Raw genomic sequence first — 26,228 nt, 5'->3', positions numbered from 1 at the left:
CTATTCGTGCGATCATCTGTCTTGGCCGACCCGAACAAGGAAAGCTTGGGAAATAGAGAATGGTGTCACCAGAGTCAACCAATTTTTTCCGAGCAATTTTTTCATCTTTTTAATATTATCCAATTATATTACTGCACACTTTTTTTCCTAGGCGAGTTTGCATTCCCGCAACAGCATCAAAAGATCGAGGAACAGGGGCACACATCAGCATTTGTTGCTGCCACCGCCAGATGCGCATGCTTGCAGAATGCGGAACGGACTCCGAGCTAAATACCCCTCCCCCTCTCCTTGCGTGGTCGGAAAACTGACTGGGGGCGGCTACTTCTGGTGTGTGTGTGTGTGTGTGCGTGCGCACGCGGGGCTGTACATACTATTGAGTGAGTGAACGATGCACGAGGTCATAAGCTGCAAGGCTGTTTTCCAGGAAAAGAAAAATCATACAGTATTCCGTAAAATACCGCTAAATAAAAATGGTTTATTTCTAGACATCCCATTGGAGTTTTTATTTTAGAATACGTACGAAGGCACATTTTGTTTTCTGTAAAGACGATACCCTAAGTGGAATAGGGCTGTCCTCACATCAGATGAAGCTGAAGATCTCACTGGTCCGATAGATGCCGCATGTACTTCGGTACTTTGAAGTCAAGCAGCCCAGGCCAATGGTTGCGGGAGACGGCGCAGGTGTCCGCCTCCGCCACCCGCAGGTTTGTAGTCTTTGATTAATTTCTGTACGGGTACAATAGACACGTTTTCGGTTCCTTTTTTTTTTTGTTCAGTACGGAATAAGGTCAGGCCTTGGCTTGCCAGGGCCCAGATCGCTCGGGTGCGGATACTACAGTATTAAAACTACTTCGTAAACACCAGGCATCGAAAGGTTTAAGGTGCGCGAGGGCTGTGCCGAACATGACAGGTGACGTCTGTCCTGCATACACTACCAGTTTCTTCTTCTTCCCCGATCTGAGCCACGAATCCCCTAGACAAAAAAATCACCCGTCAACCTACGGTACTCCATTTGCAAAGCCTTCGAATCTCCCGGTCTTGCTATCCGTAACTCGTTGGCAAAAAAAAAGAGTCATCCGTTCGATCCTTTTTACACCCCCCGGCCTGTTGCCCTTCCGAGTACGTACGATAGACTAATATTTGAAGCGGCTTGCCAAGAATGACTGCCTGCCTGTCTGCCTGCCTGCCGGGTAGTTATGGATGAATCAAGGTCTTTCGATAATACAGGGCGTGACTGCTCGCATTTGTCAGTAACATACGCGTCGCGGGAGGTGAGCGAGGGAGGGTGGCTTGGATTGGTTACGTTGTAATTATGCAGGCAAGCCCACTCAGTCACTCCCCCATCTCGAAAGGGGGTAAAATTTACTCGAGGTGATTTTATTTTTTCTTCTCTTCTCTCTGGTTGGTTCAACACAACACGCGCCTTGTTGTTTGTTCATTCAAAATCTCCCTCCCCCAGTCTTTTTTTTTTTTTTTAGTCTGATGTGTTCTCTCCCAATTGTGATGCATTCTCTCCCAATTTGGTGACCCGCACCGATACTTCCGCCCACGGCACCCTACTCCGATCCGGACGTACGTGCCTACGGATATTGATGCAAATTATGCGTGTCATTTGTCTATAGTATGACTACCCCACGTGGGGTTTTGCCATGCCCACGGAGTACCTTGAATAAGTCCCGTAGGTGCGCTTCAGTAACGTCCAAGTTTTGCCATCAAAGTCCACCCGGAAAATTTAACCCGTTAGATGAGTGGTGTGCCGATACTGTAAATATTGTTGAGACTCAAACATCTTGGTTACCTTGTCAGATGGAATGACCGTTATAGTGCCGCTACAAGTTACTCGTGCAACTGTAATGTGATCTAAGGGTCCGGGCCGACATCGCTTTCCAGGTGGGTGGCTGAGAACATGCCCTTCCAACTTTTCCTATCGGAATTAGATCATCATCTGTACTCAACGGGATTTGGAGAAACACATTCTGTGATACAATGTGGCGGACTCTGTTACTTGGCATCAGCCGGGCCTAGCTTTTTAGTTCTTGCGGCAGTGCTCAGTTGACAAATGGATGCACAGGCACTCAGACAGTAAGTCTGCATTTTGCTTTCTGTCTCTGGGGTTTAAGCAGAAGCATCAAGTTGGAGACATCACAAAAAAGAAAAAAAGCACTGCAGCGTGGGACCGTGCAGATTTCTCCAAGTAACCCAACCGCCATGCTGCTGGTTGAATATTGGGGGTCAGGTCCCGCGCGATCCTCCTCTAACGTATCCCGTCACTGACTTACCCCGTCGCTGTCACTCAGAACTGGATACCACCTGGACCTCCTCGCAGCCTCACCTGCCTGAGTGGTCAAACCGGGTCATCCACGGTGAGCAACAAGCGCCCTAACCCCTAGCTCTGCAGGTTGGTTTGTTCCATTGGGCGATGCGCGGGGGAGAACCTTGAACTGAACCACTGTTGGAGGGGGGGTCTCAGATCGTTGCTTGCGGTGTAATTGGCCTGCGACATGATTTTGACCGCCCCAATTCAGCGGTGAAGAAAAATAAGACCCCAAAAAGAGAGGGCGAGACCCGGGGCGATTGCTACTAGAGTTTTTACTGCGTCAATGAGAACAGAAAGAAAAAAAAAAGATGGGGAGCAACCAAATCAACCATGTCCCAAAACTGCAGAGCTTAGCTTTTTGCGACCTGTAGCATGCATCACCCATGGAAAACGGGGAAAAAGAGCGACCGGCCAGGTGGTGCTGCTGAATTCACGCATCCCATGCTACTGATGCCAGTCTGTACCGTTGGTCGTGGCTGGGTATAGTAAATTACGGGTAGTGCGTGATTGACCGTGGATGCTTGGATGGGGTCGGGGTCATCATTTAGGACTGATCCATATTTTTATGTCTGGATATGATCTCCTCTTATTGTGTGGGTGTGTGTTACCTATGTCAAGTGTGTGTGGTGTAGGGATGGATGTGAACTTGTGAAGCAACAAATGTGTAATAGGCCATCCAGGCTTGCCAGGCAAGCTGAACAGCCGCCGCTCCTCTCGTTTGCAATTGCTTATGCTAGCCACAGAACCGCGTTTCACGCGGAGCAGCGCCGCCTTTGGGTCACATTGCTTATTTCTTTCTGCTCAAGGGCCCTATGAGGGTTTGTGCCTGACTTGATCGTCACAACCAGTCACGGTCGAAAAAAAAAGTACGTATGTATCCATAGGAGCAGCTGCAGCAAGCGACAACCAAATCCCGCCACCATTACGCAGTTTTGTTTTATGGGATGGTTGGGAGCTTGTTTGCAGGCAAGGCGGGTTATGCGGCTTTTCATTCTGTAATTTTTTCTTTCTGTTACCTTGAGAGGGTAGGTGACATTGGAGCTGGATCTTCCTGATCCAGTGATCATCCAACGGGGAGGCGGAGCCTGTCGTCACCGCCAACACACGTCGGAACCGTAGCCAGGGAATCCTCTTCCATCCAAAATCACAAAGTCGCGTTGTGTGGCAATTTCCGCGTCAGTTTGTTTCTACCCTGTTATTGGATCACGAAGGCAGGCAAAGCCAGGCAAACGTTTTTTTTTTTTCCTTTGATCATGACACAAAAAGTGCCACAAATGTGCCACCTAGCAAAGCGGCAATATGGAGTCCGATGTTCGAAGCGGATCAAAGAAAGTGTTCCTTCTTCCGTCAACCCAAAATCGCTTGGGGGGTACGAGCACACTGTGTCGTGGGTTTCACTCTATAAATTCCCTTGGATCCGATAGGTCGACTTGCTTTTTTGGTGCGGATTGAACAAAAGCTGATTCTGATTCTTCTCCACGTGACTTGGTGCAGAATGGTGTGTCGGAGAAAATCAAAGCTACTGGTTTAGCAAGTTAGCTCTCACACCCAGTATTAAGCACAGTGATTACGGTGGGATTTTATTTGGCGAGCGTGAAATCTTTGGGATTCTTTTGAGGTCTAGCTAGGTAGGGTGAACGTCAACGCCGACCTGACAATTCCCCATCATGACCTGCACAGCCCGCCGAAAAACCAATTCAAGGCAAATACGAGAGAGGTCTGCGCGTTTCGAGGCGTTTACAGCCCACAAGGTGAAAACAAAAAATTTCCCACAAGTGCGCCTTGGCTTAACAGCCGGGTTAAATGTGTGTCTTGTTTTGTATGAAAAGTGAACAGTCACTTCCCAAATGGGCCCAATTGGGTCGGCATCGTCTGGTATCAGGCATTATTTTATGATTATTTGGTGTGCGTTATTAAGCTGCACAAGTTTCTCACATGACCCGACCCAGCCATTCTGGGTCTCTGGTTGTACAGGTATGTGCGGCAAATCTTGGAAGAATAACGGGGAGCAGAGTAATAAGCATCGAAAGCACCGAGACCGAATCTGTTGTCCCGGCGCCCGTTTATTGGATATTTGGCCCATCAAGGATTCAAGGAGACCCCCAGGACCCCGAAGGGTGTTGGACAAGATTAATTCGATTTGTGTTATTGTTTATTATCACGATCACTGAGTAATACCGGCAAGTAATTTCTAGTCCGATTGACAGGACATGGTCAAGTCGCTATTGGACCCTGACATTTTCATGTGCCAGTAAAGAAGCTAGGCAGTCCCAAAATTGGAACGGAAATCCATGTCTAGGCGCAGTCGCTAGTACACATACTCCGTATGTTGAGATTGTTTGTTTTTATTTTTTAATATGAAATCATTTTTCATTTCTTCTTTCTCTTGACACAGACAGTTGAACTTGAATAGGAAAAATAGTCTGTGCGCACACCGACTCATTGGCTGTTTGCAAAGTTTTGCATGCAGGTATTCACTTCATCCTGCCTTGACAACAGAAAAAACCCAGATAATGCCTTTGTTATCAGTCCCTTCAATGTTTTTTCCCCCTCATGTTGAGTTAATGCATGAGACGGGGACTGTGGCAGTCAAAGTGACAGTGCACCCAAGTCCAGACGCGGGTATCCCTGAGCCCGACGGCAAAACAAAGAATAGAAACCATTTCAGATGTTAAGGTCATCAAAGAAAACTAAAGTAAACAAAAAAAAAAAAAAAAAAAAACCAAGCCAGAATAAAAAGTGTCCACTGCTGTTGCATGTCGCATCGCCTCCACCCCCTTTTGTTTTTTGTTTTTTTTTCTTCCTCGTGTTTTATTCCGGTTTATTTGACAGGCGAGCAGGCATCAAAGAGAACCCAGGGCAGAAAGGGGATTTTGACAGGTGGCCCGTAGTATTCCATAGGCCTTGCTTGCCTTTGTGATATTGAGCAGACCATTCCAACTCTAATTTCAGTAAACAAATGAATACCATTGCTGCCTGAAAAAACGAGAGAAAAGCTCGTCGCCCGGCGATTGTTTACGCACTTTACAATCAAAGTAGTCAAAAGTTAGCAAATGACGGCGACAAGTTTAAGACTGATCGATACTTTTGTTAGGTCCTGAATTAGCACCTTAGGTAATCCATTTCGTGCGTGAAGGACGGGCACGGAGCTGTTTGGACAGGGATGAGTTCTGTCGCGAGTTGGGGTGAGACGGACTGGAACCAAATGCTTCTAAACACACACCTCCTTTTTGAAGGGATGGGCCTATCCAACAGGAAGACGAAAAAAAGGCATTGGAATTATGGGAGTCATCAGTGGTTGGATACCTACGGTAAACTGCCTAGAATAGAACACAGGGTACCTGTGGAAAATGCATAAGTGCTTCTTCATAATTGGTACGGTACGGCTTTCCATCACGCACAGAGCAGACGAAGCGCAGGCTTGTGTTGCAGTCAGGCCGTGACCGCTCCTCCGTGCCTCCCAAGCCTTCAAAGCTCCTTTCACAAACATGGGCGCTCGCCCCCTTGTCATCCACACGGAGCGCTTGACCCAATTTGGTTGCGATCGTGAGCCAATGTGCCACTCTCACCGCACTAAACGCACTGTGACCGGGCGATTTCTCACTGTCATTACCGAGGGCCGCAAGGCCGTTCGTTGCGAAAAATTAAATAAAAAGTAATAATAAAAAAAAAGAAGAGAGATCCACCTCCTTATTTCCTGGCTTGGTCTTTCCCCATTGGGCTCCCTGTCATTTAATTGGCCACCCATCTACCCTGTACACTTACCCCTGCAGTCCCTTTGCAAACCGACACGCCCTCACCCCCAGTGCCTGTTTTTTTTTTTTTTTTTTTTTTTTTTTTTTTTTTTTTTTTTTTTTATGTCGTCGGGGCTCGCTTCTTGGAGTTCCCACTCGTCATCACCACTCTGACTGGCCCTGGGCTTTCTCCCCTTCTCTTTTCATTTGGTGCGCATCCGCTCTCACGGAAACCCTTCCTTTTTTCTTTTTTCCTTTTCTCTCCATTCCCGTCCATTTTTCAATCTAACGACGACCGAATCCGCCCAATTTCATACGAAGGTCTTTCCGAAGTACTTTCGAGACCAGCGAACAAATTCAGTTTTGTTTCGTTGACCAGTCGGGATTCAGTTGGCGCACGCTGTTTTTCTTGTTGTTTTGGCTTGAGCCCACACGCTTTTTCCTTGTCAGCTCTGTCCATTGCTGTGCAAAGTTTTGAGAGCTTTTTTTTCGGTGGACCAAACCTTTTCGATCTTCGACAAAAGTTCTCACGGCGGAACAGACTGGAAATTTGGAATCGGATTACTGCACCAAACAACGATCGTCTTTTGATACTTGTTTTTGACGACGTTCCCGCTCCTCAAACCAAACAAAAAGGTTCGTTACGATCGATTGTCTTTTCGCACTGCACCCCCCAGCATCCACGAAGCACATCGAGCAAACCCTCTGCAACCTTTTTACTCGAAGACCAACGTCGACCGCCGTTGATCGTCCCGTTCGGACGTACACAAGAACAACGTTTGCATATCGACACCTGCGACAGATTCGACCACAGCGACCAAACTAAACCTGATCCACCAGTTTGCAGCTGCAACCACGAGCACACCTGAAATAGGACTCGACAGCCAGCCTGGGACTCACATCCATTCGGTTGGCAAAACTTCAAAAGCAAATAACTCGAACCTTGGGATTGCATCACCACCCGGCAACTTCACTCACTGCATAAATACAAGAGTCGTGTTTGTGATTGCGCACTGACACTAACTCACTCGTAGTAGCGTTACGACTCGGCATAACTTCCTCTAATACACCTCCACATTCCTTCGACAAACATACGCAGATTGACGACTAGTTTCAAAATTTTCTCTGGTTATACAAAACGCAACAACCAGTCACCAACACTCCCATCCACCGTCGACGCGTCCGTTCATTCGGAGTTGCAGCAAAAAACGAACGGCAACGGACGAGCTCAGTGAGATCTCCGTGCAAGGAAATCTATAATTGACTCAGTCAACACAACTGAAGACTCCTATGGCTGGGCTTCTCAACTAATTTCACCATTCCTATACCTTCCTCCGTCATCGTTAGCTCGCCTATCTGCAAGCCTTGGGAATATTGCCAGCAGGTCGTGACAACCAATCTGCTGAGCTTGTTTTTCAGGTGCTCCCAGTAGCAAGAGTTCTCGATTTGACACCATCTCTCCCTCGACCCTTCCAATCGGGTACCAAACTCCGATCACTTGCCCAACATGCCTGGCGGAGTCTGCGCTGTCCTCGACTATGATGTCGAGATGATGGCGGAGTATGTTGCCTCGATGGCCACCCGTTTGACGCTTGGTAATGTGCCCGTCTCGCCGCCTTTCCAGAAGTTCGTCTCTCAGATTCTTACATCCACTCGGCTTCCGAGCACGACGATTCTGCTGGGAATGAACTACATGGCGAAGCGGATCAACAGCATGGCCCAGCGACAGGGTGAACCACCTAAGTTCAACGACGGTCAGGTCTGGAGGATGCTGACCACTGCTTTTCTTCTCGGGAGCAAGTTTCTTGACGACAACACCTTCCAGAACAAGTCGTGGTCCGAGGTCAGTGCCATCCCGGTACAGGAACTCAACACGTTAGAGATGGAGTGGCTTGCAGCTATGGATTGGCAGCTTTATGTCAACTTGGACACAACTGCCGACTACACTGCTTGGTTGACCAGCTGGGCACAGTGGAAAGAAGACAAGGAGCGACAGAAGGCTGCTGAGAGAGCTGCTGCGCGCGAGCGCCACATGCCTGTCGTCCCAAGAATCGACACTGATGTCTTCGCTTTCCACAACCCGGCCTGGCGCCAACAGCAAGTTGCTGAGTACGAACGTCTGCAGAGTCTCAATCAGAAGCGGGCAGAGCTGTCGCCACCCAGCAGCGTGTCGGCCCACAACGCCTGGTATTCCGAGCGACCTGTCACTTGGGGACATCCATTGACTCCTCCTGACTCTGGATACGGTACTCCTGACTACACCATCAACTCGGCCGCTAGCCACAGCGCTCAATACAACGAGTGGTTTGCCCGAGGCATCGCGTTCAACAATTACGGGCCCTCTCGTCAAGGAGGGTATCAGTACCCCAACTCCCACCGCAATTCGTATCAAAACGTTTGCCAGTCTGCCCGCCAGCCCGCGTCGGCACACCCTGGCTATTACGGATGCAACCACGGCTACCACAACAACATCTGGGATGCCAATGGAATGGATTGCTCATCCTGCACAACCTCCACTCATCACAAGTCAATGCTTCACTTTGGAATGCCCCACGCTCATGGCTTTGGTCAACCCGTGATGGGATAGAGACAAAGCTCACTACAGCTTGACTTGGCCACAATCAATGGCCAACATGGTGCGCTCGGAGATTCATTCTTTCATGTCGCCTCACCTTTTCCCCTTCAGCAAGCAACCAGACTTGTCTATCTTTTGCATTTTTACGTTACGGAGTCATTTATTTGGAGGGAAAAAATCGATACATTTGCATTTCAGATACCCCCCGACGCAACCATCTTTCGAGTCGAGATCTGTTTACGCTCATTCATCCCCAGGCCAAACGATGTAGTACCTGGCATCTCCTAGCTGCATCGCTCAGTGGCCTACGCTGCGCTTGATGGATGGCGACAGACGACTCCTGGGCCGGTTGCTCGAGGCCTCTCTGCCTTAATCATTTTTTGTGTTTTCTTATTCACTCACCTTTTTCGGTATATTGGGTCGGCGATATATCCCCATTGCTTGGCGTTAACCGGATCTAATTTCTGAATCAATTCTTTCCTCACATGATCCTCTGAACACCCTGGGCTTCAAAGCAGACAGCATGACTCTACTTCCATCGTGTTCAGGGTCATCGAATACTGGGCTTGGATTTTGGCTGCTTTTGGCGTTCAACGAGCAATATTACCATTCGAGCGGGAGGTCTGGGGTGTCACTCAAAGTCGCCCCAAGAAGCGACGTGAACTTGTGCACTATCCAGTGCCAATACTACCGGACACAAGACCTGGTATCGGACACTCGACCATTCAAGGATCGTGGGTCATCGCTCGCCAATCGCTACTTTGGCCTCTGGAATGAGGCATATCAAAGAGTCTGTACCCGCGGGTGTCTGCCTTACTGCATACGATATCGTACAAAACGAAGACGATTTTCCGACATCACGCACACAGTTTATCGCTATACAGAGTACTTCACTTCCCTTGTACTACTTACGAACACGCTTCTGAGCTCCACACTGTCCGATTGGATCTTCCTATATCCAACGCCTGTCGACCGCACGACATAGGGATAACACCCAAGGTCTGCACATGAGATATCGGTTACTTGGGCAGAGATTCGGATCTCAAGTCTGGGGCTTCTATTTTGCTCATTTTTCTCATACGGAGTTGATAATTCTAGAAAGGGTTTGTGGGATTGCTTGGGACTGATTAACTGCTTATTTTCTGACTTTTTAACATTTCAAATTCCCCCTTGTTGTTTGGTTTTTTTTTTGGTTTCATGGGAAGCGGGATTTCAGTTTATATAAGGGTGGCAAGATTGGGGGCACTTTTCGTCCGGCCTTGAATCTTTTCCTCCATCATATTTCTCTTTTTGCATTTTCTTTCACTTTGTCTCTCATTCTTTGGGGCGCTTCGCTATGATATGAGATTACGAAAAGTTTGTTGCTATCAGCGAAATTCATAGAAACGATCATCCCACTTGCTGGAATGGTCATGAAGAGGAGGAACCTTGAGTGGATGGATTCACGCAATGTTCCTGCTCTTCAATTTTTTTTTTTTTTTATATTCTTCTCCAGATTCATTCGCATGCAAGGGTTGAGTGGATTTGTGACTGTCGCGGACAACTGAATCTTGGTGTTCAGTCATGCGTGGAGTCGCGGGGTTGACATTGATATTTATCTTTTTTTCCTTTGTTGCTTGGCTGATGGGTTCGTTGTTTGGGATCGCAAAGGCACAAAACTGGCAAAGTCATATAAGAACAACAACAACAAAAAATGGAAGTAACCAAACAAGATAATACAACCAAAAACATGATTATCAAACCCCATTATGAAGGTTTCTTTTTTCATTTTTTCCTCCCGCTGCAATAATAGAAGCTTGGTGAACTTATTGTCGTTGCCATGGTCACCAGTCCGTCTGGTACCTGACTTTCTGGGCAAATATTGATACATAGAAGCACATATCCGAATAACTTCAATGGCTCTGTAGCCATCGGTAGGTCATTGGTGATGAGGCGCGTAATCGTGATGTATTGCCTGCAAATAATTGTCGTCCCCATTGCTGTTGTCAGCCTCGACAAAAGCCAAATACCTTTACTTGAACATCGGTGATAATCATTCGGCCGTGGCACAGTATGGAGTACAGTGCGCCGCATCGCGCTAGCACGACTGTGGTTTTTGTGTTTTACCTGCAGCTATAATCCCAGGCAAATATTGAATCTATCCATCTCAAGCCTTCCCGCTCACAGCACAACCCAATATTATTGTGCTCAATTATATGACCCCGGCAATCAAAACCGGCAAACCAAAAGTTCATTCACCGCTGGGAAAGCAAAATTCAACGAAAAGAATTCGAGGGAAACTCCAACGAGGCAACTCCCGTCTTTGACACCACCCCAAGACTAGTGTGTTTGATCTGGTCACTTGCGGAGTTTGCTTGCCAAATCCCGGGAAAAAGGATGTGGCAGTAGAGGGTTTTTTTTTTCGTACCATTTTTTCTTCTTCTTGGCAGAGGAGATAAAAAGAAACCCGAGGGGCGGAACGTTGTTTACAAACCCCCCATCCCCAACCATGTCCCGGTTCGTCTCGGCCGGGGCGATCGACGCCGCAACGGGCGAGGCGATGGGCGCCGACGAGCAGCAGCAAGGCGGGGAGGCGGGCAGCAGCCGGAAGCAGGAGTGGTCTGCCGTCAGCCGGGAGCTGGACGAGCAGAGGAAGCGGAGGGAGGAGGAGGCGAGACGGAACGCCGAGGAGGGTGGGGAGCCGAGTCTATTTGCCATCTTGCAGGCGAACAAGGGTAGGTTTTTTTTTTTTTTTTTGTTGGTCACCCCATTTTTCCAAGTTCCTACTAGTACCTAGATTGTATGGTTCTTACTCATGGCAAAAGATCAAACGCTGACAACGGACCGAGGAGGGGGCTCGCTGGGGCCCTGGAAATACCAAATCAAAAAAATACAGCGGCGAAGCAGGCTGCGTTTGAAGAGGCAAACAAGATCAAAAACCAGTTCCGTGCGCTGGACGAGGATGAGATTGAGTTCTTGGACGAGGTGGCGGCGGCCAAGCGGGCCGAGGAGGAGCGGACGAGGAAGGAGGTCGAGGACGGGCTGGGCAGGTTCAGGGAGCTGCAGCAGCTCAAGGGCAAGGATGGCGACGGTGGCGACGACGCCGGCGAGGCCGGCGGCGATGGGGATAAAGAGGATTGGAGCTTCGGGACGGGAGCTGGCGCTAGAAAGCGGAGGAGGAAGGACGACGGTGGCGGCTTGAGGGGTCTGAAGGGCGTTGTCAGGCGCAAGACGGAGCAGGGTGGGGAGAAGAAGGACTCGGGAGCCGATGAGGTCGCGTCGGGGAAGGCAGAGCGTGTTGATGGTCCGGTGAAGAGCGAAGAGAAGCCGGCTGCTGCTGAGAAGACAGCTCCCCCGGTCCCGGTGGAGGCTCCCATTGCAAGTTCACAACCCAAACCGAGTTTGAGCTTAGTGGCTTACGGTTCAGATGACGATTCGGATTAGTAGTCTAAGTATCTATGCAAAAAGCCTAATAAACTCATCGCTAGTAACTAAAGCAAGAGGAGATCATTACATCTTGTACAAAAGTTTAAGGAGCCAGTTGCATATTTTCCCACCCGTTTGTACATGAAGCCAACAAGAACAAATACACATGTTGTACAGAAGGTACCAGTAGGGACGGTCAATCAAAGCTGCAACCCCAGAGGTAGCCAGTAATGGCAATCAATCGTCCAGAGGTCCAACGTTGGGTATCTTCTTGCCGTCGCTCTGGAACTGCCGAGCACCCCACCGCCACATTTGCCTCAGGTGGCTCTTTATCCAGCCCTCGACCTCTTCCTCGGGGACGACGATCTGCCGTGCCCGAGCCTCGTCATCCGCCGTCAGTTCGAAGCGACGCATCCTGGTCGAGATCCTGGGGTCCAGGATGATCGGGTTAACCCAGACCTTTTCCTTCGGCAACTGCTGGGCATCACCCTCTTCTTCGCCCTTATCGGCCTTCCACACGCTCTTGACCCAGTCCTTCTCTGCAGACTCGAGCGACTCCTTGATCTCATCCTCAGACTTCCACTCGCGGTACGTGGCCAGACAAACGGCAGCGACCTCGGCGCCGATCTCATCAGCCGTTTGCCGCCTGTTCAGGAAGCGCACAAATCGGGTCGGCGTGCCAAGGAAGCCAAGAAGATGAGGAAAACGGATAGGGACCGATGGAGTGAGCTCGGTTGGGATGTGTGGACTGAGGTCAGAGGACGGGTATTGCTCCGGCGTGTTGTATGGCTTCGGTTGTGGTGGTCGTTTCGGCTTGCTCTCATCACTCTTCTTCTCTTCTGCATCCTTCCCTTCCTCTGCTCCAACAGCAACAGGCTTTGGTGGCTCCGGCGGCGCCACCAGAGGGCCTAACCATCCCTCGTGCAGGCCGCGGATGTATTCCTTCCACGTATGGCGCCCGACGACGATATCGCCCCGGACGCCGGCAAACTCCCTGACACCAGAATTCTTGCGCATCTCCTCGACAAGCTCCTCGGTCGTGGGCTCCGACTTTTGCTCCGGCAGGCCATCAGGAGTCTCGGGCGCAACCTCGCCAGCCGCCCTCCTCCTGCGGCGGATCTGCTCGGCTACCACGGCCCGCACGTCGCCCTGCATCCTGCCTTGGACAAATTCCCAGTCCAGGCCGCTGGCGGCCAGGATGGGCTTGACGTACTCGACAAAGTGGTCCTGCGCGACGCGGAAACCGTCGCCCGGCGGAGACTCAAGGTAGACGGTCAGGCGGCGCGGCATCTCGCTGGGGCTCCCGACGGGCTCCTTGGCGATGTGCGAGACGGCGCGGGCCCATCTGGCCGTGGCGCGGCGCTTCTCCCGGCGATCATAGATTATCGCAGCGCTGAGGGTCGTGGAGACGGTCCAGAAGATCATCCAGTTTCGAGAGGGCAGCTTCTTGGGCAAGGCGGGGAGCCCGAGCATGCGCAGGGCGCGGTTGCGCTGTTGGTAGAGGATAGTTAGTCAGTCAGGCATTCTTTGGCCAGTTCGTTTGGGTGTTGGTTGGTGTGCTGTAGTAGATAAACATACCTCTGGCGGCTTTTGTGTTGAAGCCATTGCTGCCGGTGGAGAAAGCAGCTGTGCTGCTAGGCTGCTTGATGTTGAGGAAAGTACTCTACAGGCGGGATTGTATGGCGATGAGAGATACCTCAGGATACAGGCTTGTAGCTAAGGTTGTCCAAAAAATTCCATCATCAGGGATGAGCTTGGCGTACGATAAGCCCACAGATAAGTGGTGGAGTTTGCAGGATTGACATGATAGCTTGCCATTGGACAATAATTTTTTTCACTTGTGGGTCTAGACCACGTTTCCTTGTGCATGTTGAATCTTGAGACCAACCGGGTAAATTAGTCTAAAATGTATGGGGGTGTTACATACCTAGGTAGGTAGGTATGTTTACATCTCGTCGGCGTCCAGCAGGCTTAGCAATTGCTATTGTTCTTTTAAAACCTTGCATGCGATATCAACTTCTGTTCAACAGATGGTTGATAAAGAGCTGCCCTAGCATTTTATTAAACCGAATTTGGTATGGAATTGATCAATACTTGATGTTTAGTATGTGCCCTTGTCTCACGTGCCATTTCCCAAAAGTTGCATGGTGCACGAAGAATATTAAGCTTGTGGACAGAGCTTTCGTGGTCTGATGTTGGTCGAACCGCCGGCACTTTTTCTTTGCTTTTTTTTTTTTTTTTTTTTTTTTTTTTTTTTTTTTTTTTTTTTTTTTTTTTTTTCTCTCTCCTTCCTTCCTATATCTCGTCAAAATTCACCTTCCATTCATGCATGAATTCATTCACTTGATAACACTTGGCGCATGTCAAGATTTATCAAGCCCAACAGTTGATACCTCCCACCAGTTAAAATGCTCCTACTTTTATAGTATGATTACCCTAATGCTATTGGTACCAATGCAGCCTGTCATGAATTAGATGCGGTGCTATACGGATACAACATACGTACTGCATCGCGGCAAACGGTCTGCAAGGTTAACCCCTCTTGCTGCCATAGTGGCCCTTAAAAGTTGGCGGCTACCAATCGTGGGTGGAGGGCCAAGGCCGCCGTCGCTGAAAGGCTGGAGCTGCTGCAGTGTGCCCCTCATCCCTTTACCGCCCTGAGATACGGTAGAATTGGATCCCTGTCGACAACCAACCTCCAACAGATGAGAACCAAGAACTAACTGCCACGCAGAGGCAGAACCTCTCCACTCTTTTGGTATGCCGCCAGTCGGACCCTTTTTAGTTTGAGCAATATTTCCGAGAGAGAGTCCAATTAGGAGCAACGCAGCAAGCAAATCGTCTCTTGTTTTTCTTCTTTTTTTCTTGCGTTCAGCACGTTCATCCAACCCCATACGTACCAAAATTACAACGTGCGCACACCTGCGGCCGTTGCTGCCACTTGCCGTTTCCTGCTGCACTGACCCGAACAAGAATTGCATGGCTGGCTGGTGCCAAAACATTCTAGAAGCCAGCCCATTCCAGTCCCTGTCACAAAACACCGGGCTCCAAATCAAAGACAGGAAGCCAAGCAAGGGATAGAGGGGACGGACCCTCACCGCGAGCCCGCCCTTGACACGACAAAGCAGCAGCCGACCACCACTTTTCCCCCCTTTCCACCCCACTACAACCCCTACCGAACCAATCCAATCTACAACCGCCCCGATTTGCCCGCCATTTGGACACAGCACTGTCCTTGCATTTACTTGACTTCCTTCCAGAGGCTTTGGCCTACATTCTTTACCACCTTTCTCCAATTGACACTGCTCTGCCTACACACTCATATATGCTGGGCTGGTGGCAAGGAAAGCAGTGCATTTCTTTTTGGCCTTAGCTTCGATAAACGAAAAAGGTGGGCGCCAGTTGGGCATGGACTTGGCCTTTAGATAAGAGCCGCAGTTGAGCGAGGTATCTGAACCCGTACTATACCATACGAACCGACCCTATCCCTTCCAAAAACGACTCCCCAATCCTAAACAAACACCGCCAATATGGACAATCAAGGCAACCGCCTCTACCTCAACTTCGACAACTCGCACCCGCGCCCTGGCGGTTCACTCAACGATCGAGGTGCCTACCCCACCACGCCCTCGACCTTCCCGCAACCTGTCTTTCCCGGCTCGAACCAGCAACCCCCCTCGTCGTCTGGCCAGGGTGGCGCCTCTTCCCAGCAGAGCCAGCCATACTCAACGGGTTATGCGCCCCAAGGCTACTTCTCGCAGAACCAGTATCCTGCTCAGTATCCCGCCCAGCCCCCACACAGCCAACAATCGCACGGCTCCGAGTACGGTGGTCAGCAGCAGCAGCAGAGCAACATTTACCAGCCCCGGTCCAACACCCCAGGGACTAATGATCCCAATGTAGGACTGGCACATCAGTTCTCGCAGCAGAACCTCCGCGCCCCCTACGGCTCGCGTGGCCCCTCTCCTGCCCAACGTCCCCGAACGGCCGGCGCGCCTGGTCAGCAGCCATATGGCGGCTACCACAGCCAGCCTATGCCACCTGCGCCAGCACAGTACCCCGCCCTCGAGTTTCAGCCAGGCCCAGAGCGCAACCCAGACAAGTATGGGCCGGGTGCCAACAACAACCAGAAGAAGTGCGCACAGCTTGCCGCCGACTTCTTCAAGGATAGTGTCAAGCGCGCGAGGGAGCGTAACCAAAGGTCAGTCACCCATCGAGTCCGCTGTCAACTCGCTTGATGCGCAGCGACAATGGCCTACCACCACTCTCTAAAAGGATCGTTAGCTGATTTGAACGCCATCCCACCCACAGGCAGAGCGAGATGGAGCTCAAACTCTCCGAACCGAACCAGTCGCAATCTAGGAAGGAGCAGATCTGGTCAACCGGAGGGCGCAAAGAGGGTTCATACCTGCGCTTTCTGCGCACCAAGGACAAGCCCGAGAACTACAACACCATCAAGATCATCGGCAAGGGTGCGTTTGGTGAGGTCAAACTGGTCCAGAAGAAGTCGGATAACAAGGTCTACGCCATGAAATCTCTGATCAAAACGGAGATGTTTAAAAAGGACCAGCTTGCCCACGTACGTGCTGAGCGAGATATTCTTGCCGAGTCGGACAGTCCTTGGGTCGTCAAGCTGTTCACCACTTTCCAGGACGCGAACTTCCTATATATGTTGATGGAGTTCTTGCCTGGTGGTGATCTTATGACCATGTTGATCAAGTACGAAATTTTCTCGGAGGATATTACGCGCTTTTATATTGCAGAAATCGTGCTCGCTATAGAAGCGGTTCACAAGCTTGGCTTTATTCACCGGTAAGTGAATTCTGCACCATGCAATCCAGGGTTGTCTTCATGAGTACAATCTTCTTTCTCGGATATCATCAGACTAACTCCTTTTAGTGATATCAAACCCGACAATATTTTGCTTGACAGGGGAGGACATGTAAAGTTGACTGACTTTGGTCTTTCGACGGGCTTCCACAAGCTGCACGATAACAACTACTACCAGCAGCTGCTGCAGGGCAAATCGAACCGACCCCGTGGTGACCGCAACTCGATCGCTATCGACCAGATCAACTTGACCGTCTCTAACCGAGCGCAGATCAACGACTGGAGGAGGTCGCGACGACTAATGGCATACTCCACCGTCGGTACCCCTGATTATATCGCACCTGAGATCTTTACTGGTCATGGTTACACCTTTGACTGCGATTGGTGGTCTTTGGGAACCATCATGTTTGAGTGCTTGGTCGGCTGGCCCCCGTTCTGTGCCGAGGATAGCCACGACACGTATAGGAAGATTGTCAACTGGAGGCAGAGCCTGTACTTCCCCGACGACATTCAGCTGGGCGTCGAGGCAGAGAACCTGATTAGGAGGTGAGTTTCTACGGATTTTGACGTGATACAAGGCAATTGGCACGCAGAAGCTGGCTTATGTGGTTTATCTTTTGGACCTCGTCTGATGACTGACTTGCGACGTTGTTAGTCTCATCTGCAACACGGAGAATCGTTTGGGGCGGGGCGGAGCCCACGAGATCAAGAGCCACTCATTTTTCCGCGGAGTCGAGTTCGAGGGCTTGCGACGGATCAGGGCTCCGTTCGAGCCCCGGCTTACATCCGCCATCGACACGACCTACTTCCCGACGGACGAGATCGACCAGACAGACAACGCGACGGTGCTGCGGGCGCAGCAGATGCAGCAACAGGCGACCACTGGCGCGCCTGTGCGCGAGGAGACGGTGGAGATGAGCTTGCCTTTCATCGGTTATACCTTCAAGCGTTTCGACAACAACTTCCGGTGATTGGGAAATCGGAGTTGTATCAGTTGTCGTTTTTTTGTTACGTTGTCTCTCACTCTCACTCTCAAACCATGTCTAGCCCTGTATGCGTGTTTTGTGTACTCGGGTGTCTGCAGTCTGCAGTTGTCAGCGGCAAAAAGGGGCGGGATGAAGGGTTCATAACAAATCATTGTGGGAAACCGGATGTTTCGGTTTGAAGGCAAAAAGGCGGCACAGCCACTTCTTTTGTGTGTGTGTGTGTGTGTGTGTGTGTGTGTGTTCCCCTCGGGTAATAGATGTGGAGAAAGCATGTTGTTAATCTTGCTGCTGGGTATCTGCTCAATGCATCTCCCTTTTAGCTCGTTGAAACTGAGGAAACTGGGAATCTCCTTTTCGTCTCAGTATATCATGTGTTGATGTTGGGAGAGGGAAGAAAGCGAGGTAGAGTCCAGTTTCAGGGGCTAGCAATCCATGAAAAGAGGCCTTCCGTGTTGTGGGTTGAACTCACTGTTGAACTCTCATCAAATTCATAGCCGATGATGCGGGTGGCCAGTCATTGGAAAGCAGCTTTTACTTTTAACGCGGTACCCGGCAGCCCTTCCGCCTCTAAGAGAAAACGAGCGGCGTCGATTCAAACTGGGCAACAGTGAACAGACATTCTTCTTTGACTTTACTCAATAACTCGCCTACTAAACAGCTAGGGGTCGTTGCTGGCGAGCATGGTTGTTTGTAAGGACGTATATTCTACCGTGATCTGGAGAATCTGTTCAAGTTCTCTGCAGTGGTTGTCGTGGGCTTTTGAGCATACATCTTTGGATGTTGGTTGTTATTTCTCTCTTGTGATGCCAGTCGTTTGGAGTACTGTGTACTTTTTTTTGTACGTGGTTCAGGGACCGGTATTGCTTTTGTTAGTCGTGTGTAGAAAGGATTCTATGTGTCCTTCCTTCTTCTTCTTCGGTCTAAGTTTCTTCATCTCTTGTCGACTAAACAAAATATGACAAAAGAAAAAAAAACGCAGGAATGTTGTTTGAAGCCTTCACCGCTTTCAAGGACCCTTGGGATGGCCGAGCGTGGCGTTGTAACTTGATGTACATCCAAAACTTTGCCAGATTCGATTGGTCGAGCCTAGTCGTGTGTACGACTTTCTTTCAGTTTATAATAGTTTTGCACCCTGTGTTTTGTGCCAATGTGCTTACATGGTGGGTGGCAAGGCGCTCAGTCCCGCGAGGCTGCAGTGTAATAGGCGAATCGGGGCTTTTCTATCCCCACGCGAAACGTACTACTGGATGGTAGTCTAGGCAGACATGAATACCTGACCTAAGGTGCCTATACGGTTAGTAAAGGGAAAATGTAGGTTTTTTTTTTCTTTTTCTTCTTCTTCGGTTTATGTTGACTGACAAACTGATGATACAGAATGCAGAACGAGCCCTAGACCAGCAGGTTCGCTTGCCAGCATCAAAGCCATTTACACCTCAGTCTGGTAATCTCGGTTGAGCCTTATTGATTACAGCGACAACAGACCTGGTGGGATCTTCATCAACCCAGCAAGGTCGGGGAAAGCGCTTTAGGGGGTGGCTACCACCCATATCCCCAGACTCAAATTCTCGGCTTGTTTTTGAGGACCTATTGGGAGTTTCTGGCCTGACAAAGTCGCCAAATCAGCCCCTACAACTAACTACTCTTCACCTTATTTGAGAGTTTCGGTAAAACTCGTGGCTAAGACTGGACGGCAGGCATGCCGATCGCGAGACGAGCATTTTTTTATGAGACTTGGTCTGGGTTTGATTGTTTCTTCTTTGGTATTAACCACCTGTGATGTGTGCGGTAGCCTGACCTGACCTGACCTGATCTTGGATCAATCAACCAACAACCCGCAACTCTTATAAATCTCGCCCTCCCTATTTGCACTGCCAGGATTCCTCTCAATTCAGGTAACGACAAGTAGCTGTGACCACTTACACAGTCTCCATGTATCATACCAGTTCCCAATTTCCAATCTGTCGTGCTTGTTAGAATAGCCCTCACTTCTCGAGTAGTATAAATGCACAACAGGGAGTGCCATTGGTATGTTGAGTCAGACTGCTGTGGGTATTTTATTCATTATCTTTACAGGAGCCAAAAACATGGACGCAGTAGTCCACTCTGCTCGTTGGCCTTTTTGAGGCCCTGATTCGTTACTATTTCAGATGACATTGGATATCTCACCAGACTTCACCCGCACACCTATCAACTCTGCCTTTCATAGCAAACGCTTGACCATGCATCCTCAACAGGCCACCGACTGCACCGCCACCAAGCAGCGGCTGTTTGGACGTGGTGCATCGTCGTCGATGAATGAAACGTCTTTCAAGTCCCGCCCCCTCAGGTTCTTTTCCCCCTGCAACATTCATCTCAATCTCCACCTCCATCATCAACTCCTCGCGCCCAAGCCGGGAGCGGCATTGAACCGCTCCTCCCGCTCCGTCATAAACATAACCTGAACCCAATACTCTTTCGCATCCGGGTCCCAGTACTCAAACATCCTTCCCTCGCGCTTGTCTAGCTCTCGCGCTGGGATCTTGAAGCCGCACGTCTCGTACGGCTCGGCCGCCACAAGCAGATACTGGTAGTTCCTATCGGGCTCCTCGACGCGCTGGCTGAACGCCGACATGACCTGCCATTTCGGCACCGTACCGGGCGATATATCCGGAAACTGCAGCTGGAACAGCAACCCCTCCGCCCTGGTGACGGGATCGCGAATCTTTGTGATCTTGTACCCCGGCCTGCCGATCTTGACCGCGTTCTTCCTCGCGCCGCCACCCAGCCCCAACGCGCTGAACCCGGCGCCCACCACGCCGACCGGCAGACCGGTCTGCGGGTCGATGTTCTTGTCCCTCCCGTCGCGCTTCTCCTGGGCGGCGCGGCGCGCCAGGTTGGTCTGGTGCTTCCGGCCTTGGGTGTGGGCGAGGTACGAGCCGTCGTTTTGGTGCACCGTCAGGCACAGCCGGCACTCGAACGCGCCCAGGTGGTTCTTGAAGATGTAGGGGTCCTTGTCCAGGTCGATGTGCTCCAGGGCCAGTTTGCGCAGGCGCTCGCGGCGGTCGGCGTTGGTGGCGCTGTGCGAGGCCACGCCGCCGCCGCCGAACTTTGACCCGGCGCGGTTTTGGTAGTCCATTCTTTTTTGAGTGGGGGGAGGACGATGTGGTTTTTTTTTTTTTTTTTTTTTTTTTTTTTTTTTTTTGTGGTAGGGTGAGTGTTGGTTTTCGCCTCAGGTGGTCTTTTGTTTTTGTCGTGGGTTCTTTGGGAAGATGGGGTTCGGCGGTCGTCGTAGTTGGGGTTGATGTCGACAGAGTTTGGTCGTAAGGTTGTAGCGTTGACGTTGAAATCTATCAATCAAATCGGTCGCGCGCAGCGATGTCACTTTTTTGCGGGCCACACGACCCATCGTTCCGCAATCCAAAAGCGACCCACACCTCCGCGGCAAGCGCGTCTAGAGTGCACCCACCTATCCCTTAATTGGCCATACATAGGTAGGTCGTGTACCTGATGAAAAATGCTTCAATTCAGTCACTGCACGAGCGAGCGAGCGAGCGGGAAAGAACAGCAAACATGCGTCTTGTGGCAGACTCCAAATTTGGGCTTATATTTTTCTACTTGCTGTACTTTTCAGTGACCGCTTGATCTTCGTCGCTGCCAACTGCATAACACTGAACACCCTTCCCACCATACCGCTGACGTTTCTATTCAGGCATGAGGCTTCTCTACGATGCTCTTGATACCCTATGTTTTTTTTGTTCAAATGCCACGAATACGTCGGGCCAGGTCAAATGTTGGCCCCGGCGACATGCCTCCTTCCCCCACACACCCCCACATCTTAACCTAGCAAAAATATTGGCCAATGTATACTTTAAAGAACCTAGTCAGTCGGTCTTTATCCACAGCTCAATACTGCCAGTCCTCAGCGTTTTCAGGAATCGATAAACTGATTGGTGCGATGAGAGCCGCATGGGCCGAGGGACGTATAGTCTCAAAGATCGTCGGGGAACGATCAGACACGCCCAGTGACAAAAAAATCAAAAAGAACAGGGCCGATCGTGGATCGAACACGAGACCTAGAGATAATTGCGGAGGCGCTGCAATCTCTCGCTCTACCACTGAGCTACCGACCCAGTTCGTTGGTGCTGGGTGACCGGTGGGTACCGCTCGGGGTGCAGGTTTTGCGAACACCTCACTATCCAGATTGTTCTTTGCTTAATCTTTCGCATATGTGATTTCTGAGTGGGTCACAGAAATGACTCTTCTCACACGCAACGGCTTCTCCAAGTGAGCTCACTCATGGTGTGATGACCATCAGTGGCCACTCAGCCGACCTGGAATAAGAAGTGGCCACAGTCCCGTTTGTCGACATTATCGATAGCGAAACGACTTCCAGGAAATTGACAACCAAGAAAGTACTTGAAACTTGCCTGGGCTAACATCAACTCGTGAGGTGATCCCGTAAGCAATGGATACTAGGATCCAATATGAATATGCACTTGTTTGCCTTTCAAACTCGGTAGGTTTATATTCGAGAAAAGGTTATAGCCAACTATGTCCCAATCATGACCCCCTACCCGCAGCAGCTGGGTGCGTCTCCCGCGACAGCGACTTGTCAAGATGCAACTGCGCCTCGAACGCCTTCCAATCGTCTCGAAGTCCGCCCGCGGGGAACTGCTGCTCCTCTTCGTCCTTTTCCCGATCAGCCGCGACGTCCAAGTTGCTTTGTGCTGCCGCCGCCACCGACATGGCCTCTGACGAGGTGGCCGGCCGCGACGCTGCCGAAAACGGCTCCACAAAGCTGCCGCCGCTGTCGCTGGACGACACGCTGTCCGAGTGGTGCCGACGACCGCCCGGGAAATCGGCGGACCGGCTGGCCAGCGACTTGCGGATCATCATGGCGCGCTGCTCCTGCTCGACGTGCTCGCCCCAAGACCGCCGGTCCGCTTCGCTGAGTTTGCTGAGCTTGCGCTGTTGCGGAGGCGCCGCGTGGAGGTATGGCGACAGGCGGCCTGTTTCATCGCACATGTGGTGATCGTCGTCCTTTCCGTACCGTTGTTGTTGTTGTTGATGTTGATGTTGTTGTAATCGTCTTTCCCGTAGGCGTAGCATCCTGAGGGTGACAAACACCGAAATGGCGACCAGGGCAACGAGACCGACTATGATGGCGATGAGGACCCATGTTGTGGAGTCGCTGCTGCTACTGTTGCTGTTATTTTGTTGGGAGTCGTTGACGGTGGTGTTGCCGGCGGTAGCAGTGTCTCGCGGTGCTAATAATGGTATTATTGATGGCGCCATGGTGAATTATAATTGTATATGCGTGCAGCCAAAAGGTGAAAGAAGAAAAAAAAAAAAAAAAAAAAAAAAAAAAAAAAAAAAAGTTTGTAGTCGTTCCAAACTCTTTCAATTATCTTTGAATTTATTTAACCATAAAAACTCCAAGGAGCTTGGCCAGAGAAAAGTTCCCAACGAGGGGTTTTATCAAAACAATCAGCCACCGGCCGGACGCAAAAATGGCCATCCCTTCAAACACAGCCCTGTTGAGTATTCCACGCCGCTCGTCGAATCCAATCAAGAGTGACGTGCCTATGGGGGTTCAGAAAAACTATGGTACAGCCCCGGAAGATCCCCGAAGAAGGAAAGGGCGGGGGTTCATCTCGAGGGTTACGGTCGCAACAATGGCTGAGCAGTACCATCAGACGACAAACCGTTTACGAAAGAAGTACCGTACCAGACATTTGATCGCCAAGATCGTCCTACCTACAGCCGACTATTACGAAGGTAGCTAGCTGTAGGTAGATAACGCCTTGTATATGGGGTGGGCACGAAGAGCCCAGGCTGCAATTGCGACAATGAACCCACAAGGGAATTAATTAGTTGGGGGGCAGTTGCTATTCTTGGTGACTGGGTATGGACCCTCGCCCGACTGGCCGACCAACCAGGAGCCTGATGCCCAATGAGCAGGACCCGCCTTAGCTAGGCAGTCAGATTTTCGTAAAGCAGCTACTGAGAATTCTATGGGACTGATCATGGTCCTTTCGTAACCGACTCACACCTCGATGCATAGCCCCCCTTCCCCTCTCCAAGATGGGCGAAGCAGACGGACGGGAGAGCTAGGCTCGGCCGCTGATCTGGGCACTGTGGTTCGAGTCTCTATTGGTGTTCATTTTTTTTTTTTGTTATCTTGAAATTTTATTTATTTATTCTCGGTTTTGGGATGATAAATAAAAATAAAAATTACATTGAACAGTCGAGGCAGCTCACATCGTCATTATTGTTCTCCGTCAAATTTCAAACTATATCCGCCGATGGTGAGTGCCGGTTCCCAGAGCGGGCTCCACTCGGGCGAATCCCTCCACGCCTCGAGGAGCCACTCTTGGTACGGCCTCATTGATTCGCCCTGGAACCGATCCGGCAACCAGTTCTTGAACTCTTGCCAGAACGGGACCCGGTCCCAATGGTGCGTAGCCGGGTGGAAAGGCTTGTGCGGCCCATAGAGGAGCGCTGTGAATTCTTTGTGTTCCTCCCAGTCCTCGTCGTACCACGAGTGTTGGTAATCGATCCGCCGGACCCAGGCCATGTTGAAGTCGAACAGCACCACCCGTTCCTCTCCTGCGTCGTCGTCACCTGCAAGACGCACCAGAATGTTTCGTTGGTTCACGTCGTCGTGGTAGACGCCTTGATTTATCAGGGCAGCGTTTATCTCGGCCACGCGGGCGACGATGCGCAAGCGCGTCTCGTCCGAGAGCGCCGTCGGGTCCATGTCCAGCATGAGCCTGGCCCCTTGGACGTGCTCCATCAGCACCATCCGGACGTGGCGTATCTGGCGTCCATTTGGCTCGGGAAGTTCCAGGGGCATGTCAAAGGTCCATGAGCCATAGTACGCTGGGATGGAATCGCCCGCGAGCCTTGAATCCTTAAGCTCCTCGTATGCTGCAGTCTCGACCGCGTAATCTTGGTCGGCCTGCATGCACGTGTCCCTAGGGTGGTTGCCGACCAGGTTGTCGGCAAAACTGTAATATAAGGGGTCGAAGATCTTGGCCACGTATTTCCGGCCCTGGACTGCATCGTCCTTAAGCCGGCACACCACAACCTGAGCCCCATGGTCGTCGCGCACAGCCAGCTCCTGGACGACCTCGAGCTCCCTCCACTCATCGGCCCTTGTGACGCCCTCTATGGGGGGCTGTGAGAGACAGAGATCCACGAGCGTCATCCTCGTCAACGTCTTGCGCCGGACATGATCTCTTATGCCCGGCGGATACGGGTTGTCTCCATAGCATTGCAGCCCAAAGGGCGGCGGCGGCTCGTGACGGCAGACTTTGAGCTCGAGACCCTTTCTGTATGGGTTGGCGGGCCGAACAGGCTCGGGCGGTGGTGACCAGTATAAAGGGGTCACAGAGCCTCGGTTGGAAACAGACCGACTGTCGTAAAACAGCGAGCTGCTATGAGAGCGACGTCGATGAAAACCTTCGCCCTCTGGAGAAGGGAAATTTTGGTTCCTCCAGGGCGAAGCGTCCTCTTCAACGGTTGTAATTTGCCCCGCATCGGGGTCCAACTGTAGCGGCTGTTGTTGGTCTGAATGATGAGGCGTTCCCATATCTTTGCCTGTACCACCCGCCAGTTCAGTTGCTACCATGTCTGCCGAGTATCGGGCGCGCTTCTGTGAATGATGGGGACACGCGTCTGACGAGGTATTTGCGTTACGTTTCTCGCTCATATCTGCCTTTTTAGTTTTACCCTGATAGGTAGGCGCAGACCTGAGTGAGACTTTGTGAGTGCAGTTTTCCCGTTGAAAAGTCCCAGCGCATCGTTGACCAGAGAGGTCATTTCTCTGTTAAAAGCATTCATAAAAACACCGATGGATGAATTCTAACCATGCAGTCATGATAACCTGGGTACCTACCTAGGCAGATCAGGTAGCTCCCGTCTCTCTGAATAACAAACATGATTGTAATACCCCTGCGCCCGCACCAGGGCATCCCCACCCCGGTGGATCCATGAGTTAGGTATCTACCTGTAGGTACCTACCTGGTAGGTATCAATTGAGACTGGCTCTTGTCCAACCAAAGAATGAACGAAACCTCCACTGGTTGCAACCCAAGCTTCCTGTTGGTATGCCCCTTATCTAAGCAATGTATCAAGCATGGCTTGAGAGTGTGCCCCGAATAGAGTATTATATTGGTGATAGCCGCCGCCATGCAACATTTATCCACATACTAATAGACCTTTGGCGCATGTATGGCTGTCGCTGGGCGGCTAGGATAGTCCCTCTTTTCCTTCGTAGAATGATACAGGAGAGATGTTGGCCATTCAGGGGCGTCGCTCCGGTCGCTGGGAGAAGCCAGATCCCGAGCCCTGGTATCAGACGGAAAGAGAGAGAGAGAGAGAGAGAGAGAGAGAGAGAG

At 50.8% G+C, this 26,228-nt stretch overlaps 7 protein-coding genes across 7 annotated transcripts; 4 read left to right on the top strand and 3 right to left on the bottom strand.

Annotated features, from left to right (window-relative positions):
* The first annotated feature begins 3,543 nt into the window (after nucleotides 1-3,543).
* PgNI_06511 (uncharacterized protein) lies at nucleotides 3,544-4,137 on the top strand. Its single transcript, XM_031126534.1, has 2 exons — nucleotides 3,544-3,704; nucleotides 3,812-4,137. Exons 1-2 carry the CDS (start codon nucleotides 3,617-3,619, stop codon nucleotides 3,943-3,945), a joined length of 222 nt encoding a protein of 73 aa, XP_030982360.1. The 5' UTR covers nucleotides 3,544-3,616; the 3' UTR covers nucleotides 3,946-4,137.
* A 3,421-nt stretch (nucleotides 4,138-7,558) lies between these two features.
* PgNI_06510 (uncharacterized protein) lies at nucleotides 7,559-8,638 on the top strand (the record flags this gene model as incomplete). Its single annotated transcript, XM_031126533.1, has 1 exon — nucleotides 7,559-8,638. One exon carries the CDS (start codon nucleotides 7,559-7,561, stop codon nucleotides 8,636-8,638), a length of 1,080 nt encoding a protein of 359 aa, XP_030982140.1.
* Nucleotides 8,639-11,114: 2,476 nt separating this feature from the next.
* On the top strand, nucleotides 11,115-12,049 carry PgNI_06509 (uncharacterized protein; the record flags this gene model as incomplete). Its single annotated transcript, XM_031126532.1, has 2 exons — nucleotides 11,115-11,340; nucleotides 11,502-12,049. The coding sequence occupies 2 exons, from the start codon at nucleotides 11,115-11,117 to the stop codon at nucleotides 12,047-12,049; spliced, it is 774 nt and encodes a 257-aa protein (XP_030983268.1).
* A 219-nt stretch (nucleotides 12,050-12,268) lies between these two features.
* Nucleotides 12,269-13,636, bottom strand: PgNI_06508 (uncharacterized protein; the record flags this gene model as incomplete). Its single annotated transcript, XM_031126531.1, has 2 exons — nucleotides 12,269-13,522; nucleotides 13,610-13,636. 2 exons carry the CDS (start codon nucleotides 13,634-13,636, stop codon nucleotides 12,269-12,271), a joined length of 1,281 nt encoding a protein of 426 aa, XP_030983265.1.
* Nucleotides 13,637-14,850: 1,214 nt separating this feature from the next.
* On the top strand, nucleotides 14,851-18,088 carry PgNI_06507 (uncharacterized protein). The gene is made up of 4 exons (XM_031126530.1): nucleotides 14,851-16,232; nucleotides 16,343-16,843; nucleotides 16,931-17,407; nucleotides 17,517-18,088. Exons 1-4 carry the CDS (start codon nucleotides 15,562-15,564, stop codon nucleotides 17,830-17,832), a joined length of 1,965 nt encoding a protein of 654 aa, XP_030983245.1. The 5' UTR covers nucleotides 14,851-15,561; the 3' UTR covers nucleotides 17,833-18,088.
* Nucleotides 18,089-20,218: 2,130 nt separating this feature from the next.
* PgNI_06506 (uncharacterized protein) lies at nucleotides 20,219-20,962 on the bottom strand (the record flags this gene model as incomplete). The annotated part of the gene is made up of 1 exon (XM_031126529.1): nucleotides 20,219-20,962. The coding sequence occupies one exon, from the start codon at nucleotides 20,960-20,962 to the stop codon at nucleotides 20,219-20,221; it is 744 nt and encodes a 247-aa protein (XP_030983242.1).
* A 1,424-nt stretch (nucleotides 20,963-22,386) lies between these two features.
* On the bottom strand, nucleotides 22,387-25,459 carry PgNI_06505 (uncharacterized protein; the record flags this gene model as incomplete). The annotated part of the gene is made up of 2 exons (XM_031126528.1): nucleotides 22,387-23,093; nucleotides 24,121-25,459. 2 exons carry the CDS (start codon nucleotides 25,457-25,459, stop codon nucleotides 22,387-22,389), a joined length of 2,046 nt encoding a protein of 681 aa, XP_030983240.1.
* Nucleotides 25,460-26,228: the final 769 nt, after the last annotated feature.

Source organism: Pyricularia grisea, chromosome I, assembly GCF_004355905.1.
Source record: "Pyricularia grisea strain NI907 chromosome I, whole genome shotgun sequence".
NCBI classification, from domain to species: Eukaryota; Fungi; Ascomycota; class Sordariomycetes; order Magnaporthales; family Pyriculariaceae; genus Pyricularia; species Pyricularia grisea.
The sequence above is the reverse complement of the archived record's forward strand: the minus strand, read 5'-3'. Positions and strand labels throughout refer to the sequence as shown.

Excerpts from the sequence above, each read along its gene's own strand:
- PgNI_06511 (XM_031126534.1), top strand. The coding sequence starts at position 3,617 with ATGGAGTCCGATGTTCGAAGCGGATCAAAGAAAGTGTTCCTTCTTCCG. Across the intron at positions 3,705-3,811 it reads GGGTACGAGCACACTGTGTC|AATGGTGTGTCGGAGAAAAT; the intron begins GTGGGTTTCACT and ends GACTTGGTGCAG.
- PgNI_06507 (XM_031126530.1), top strand. The coding sequence starts at position 15,562 with ATGGACAATCAAGGCAACCGCCTCTACCTCAACTTCGACAACTCGCAC. Across the intron at positions 16,233-16,342 it reads GCGAGGGAGCGTAACCAAAG|GCAGAGCGAGATGGAGCTCA; the intron begins GTCAGTCACCCA and ends TCCCACCCACAG. Across the intron at positions 16,844-16,930 it reads AAGCTTGGCTTTATTCACCG|TGATATCAAACCCGACAATA; the intron begins GTAAGTGAATTC and ends AACTCCTTTTAG.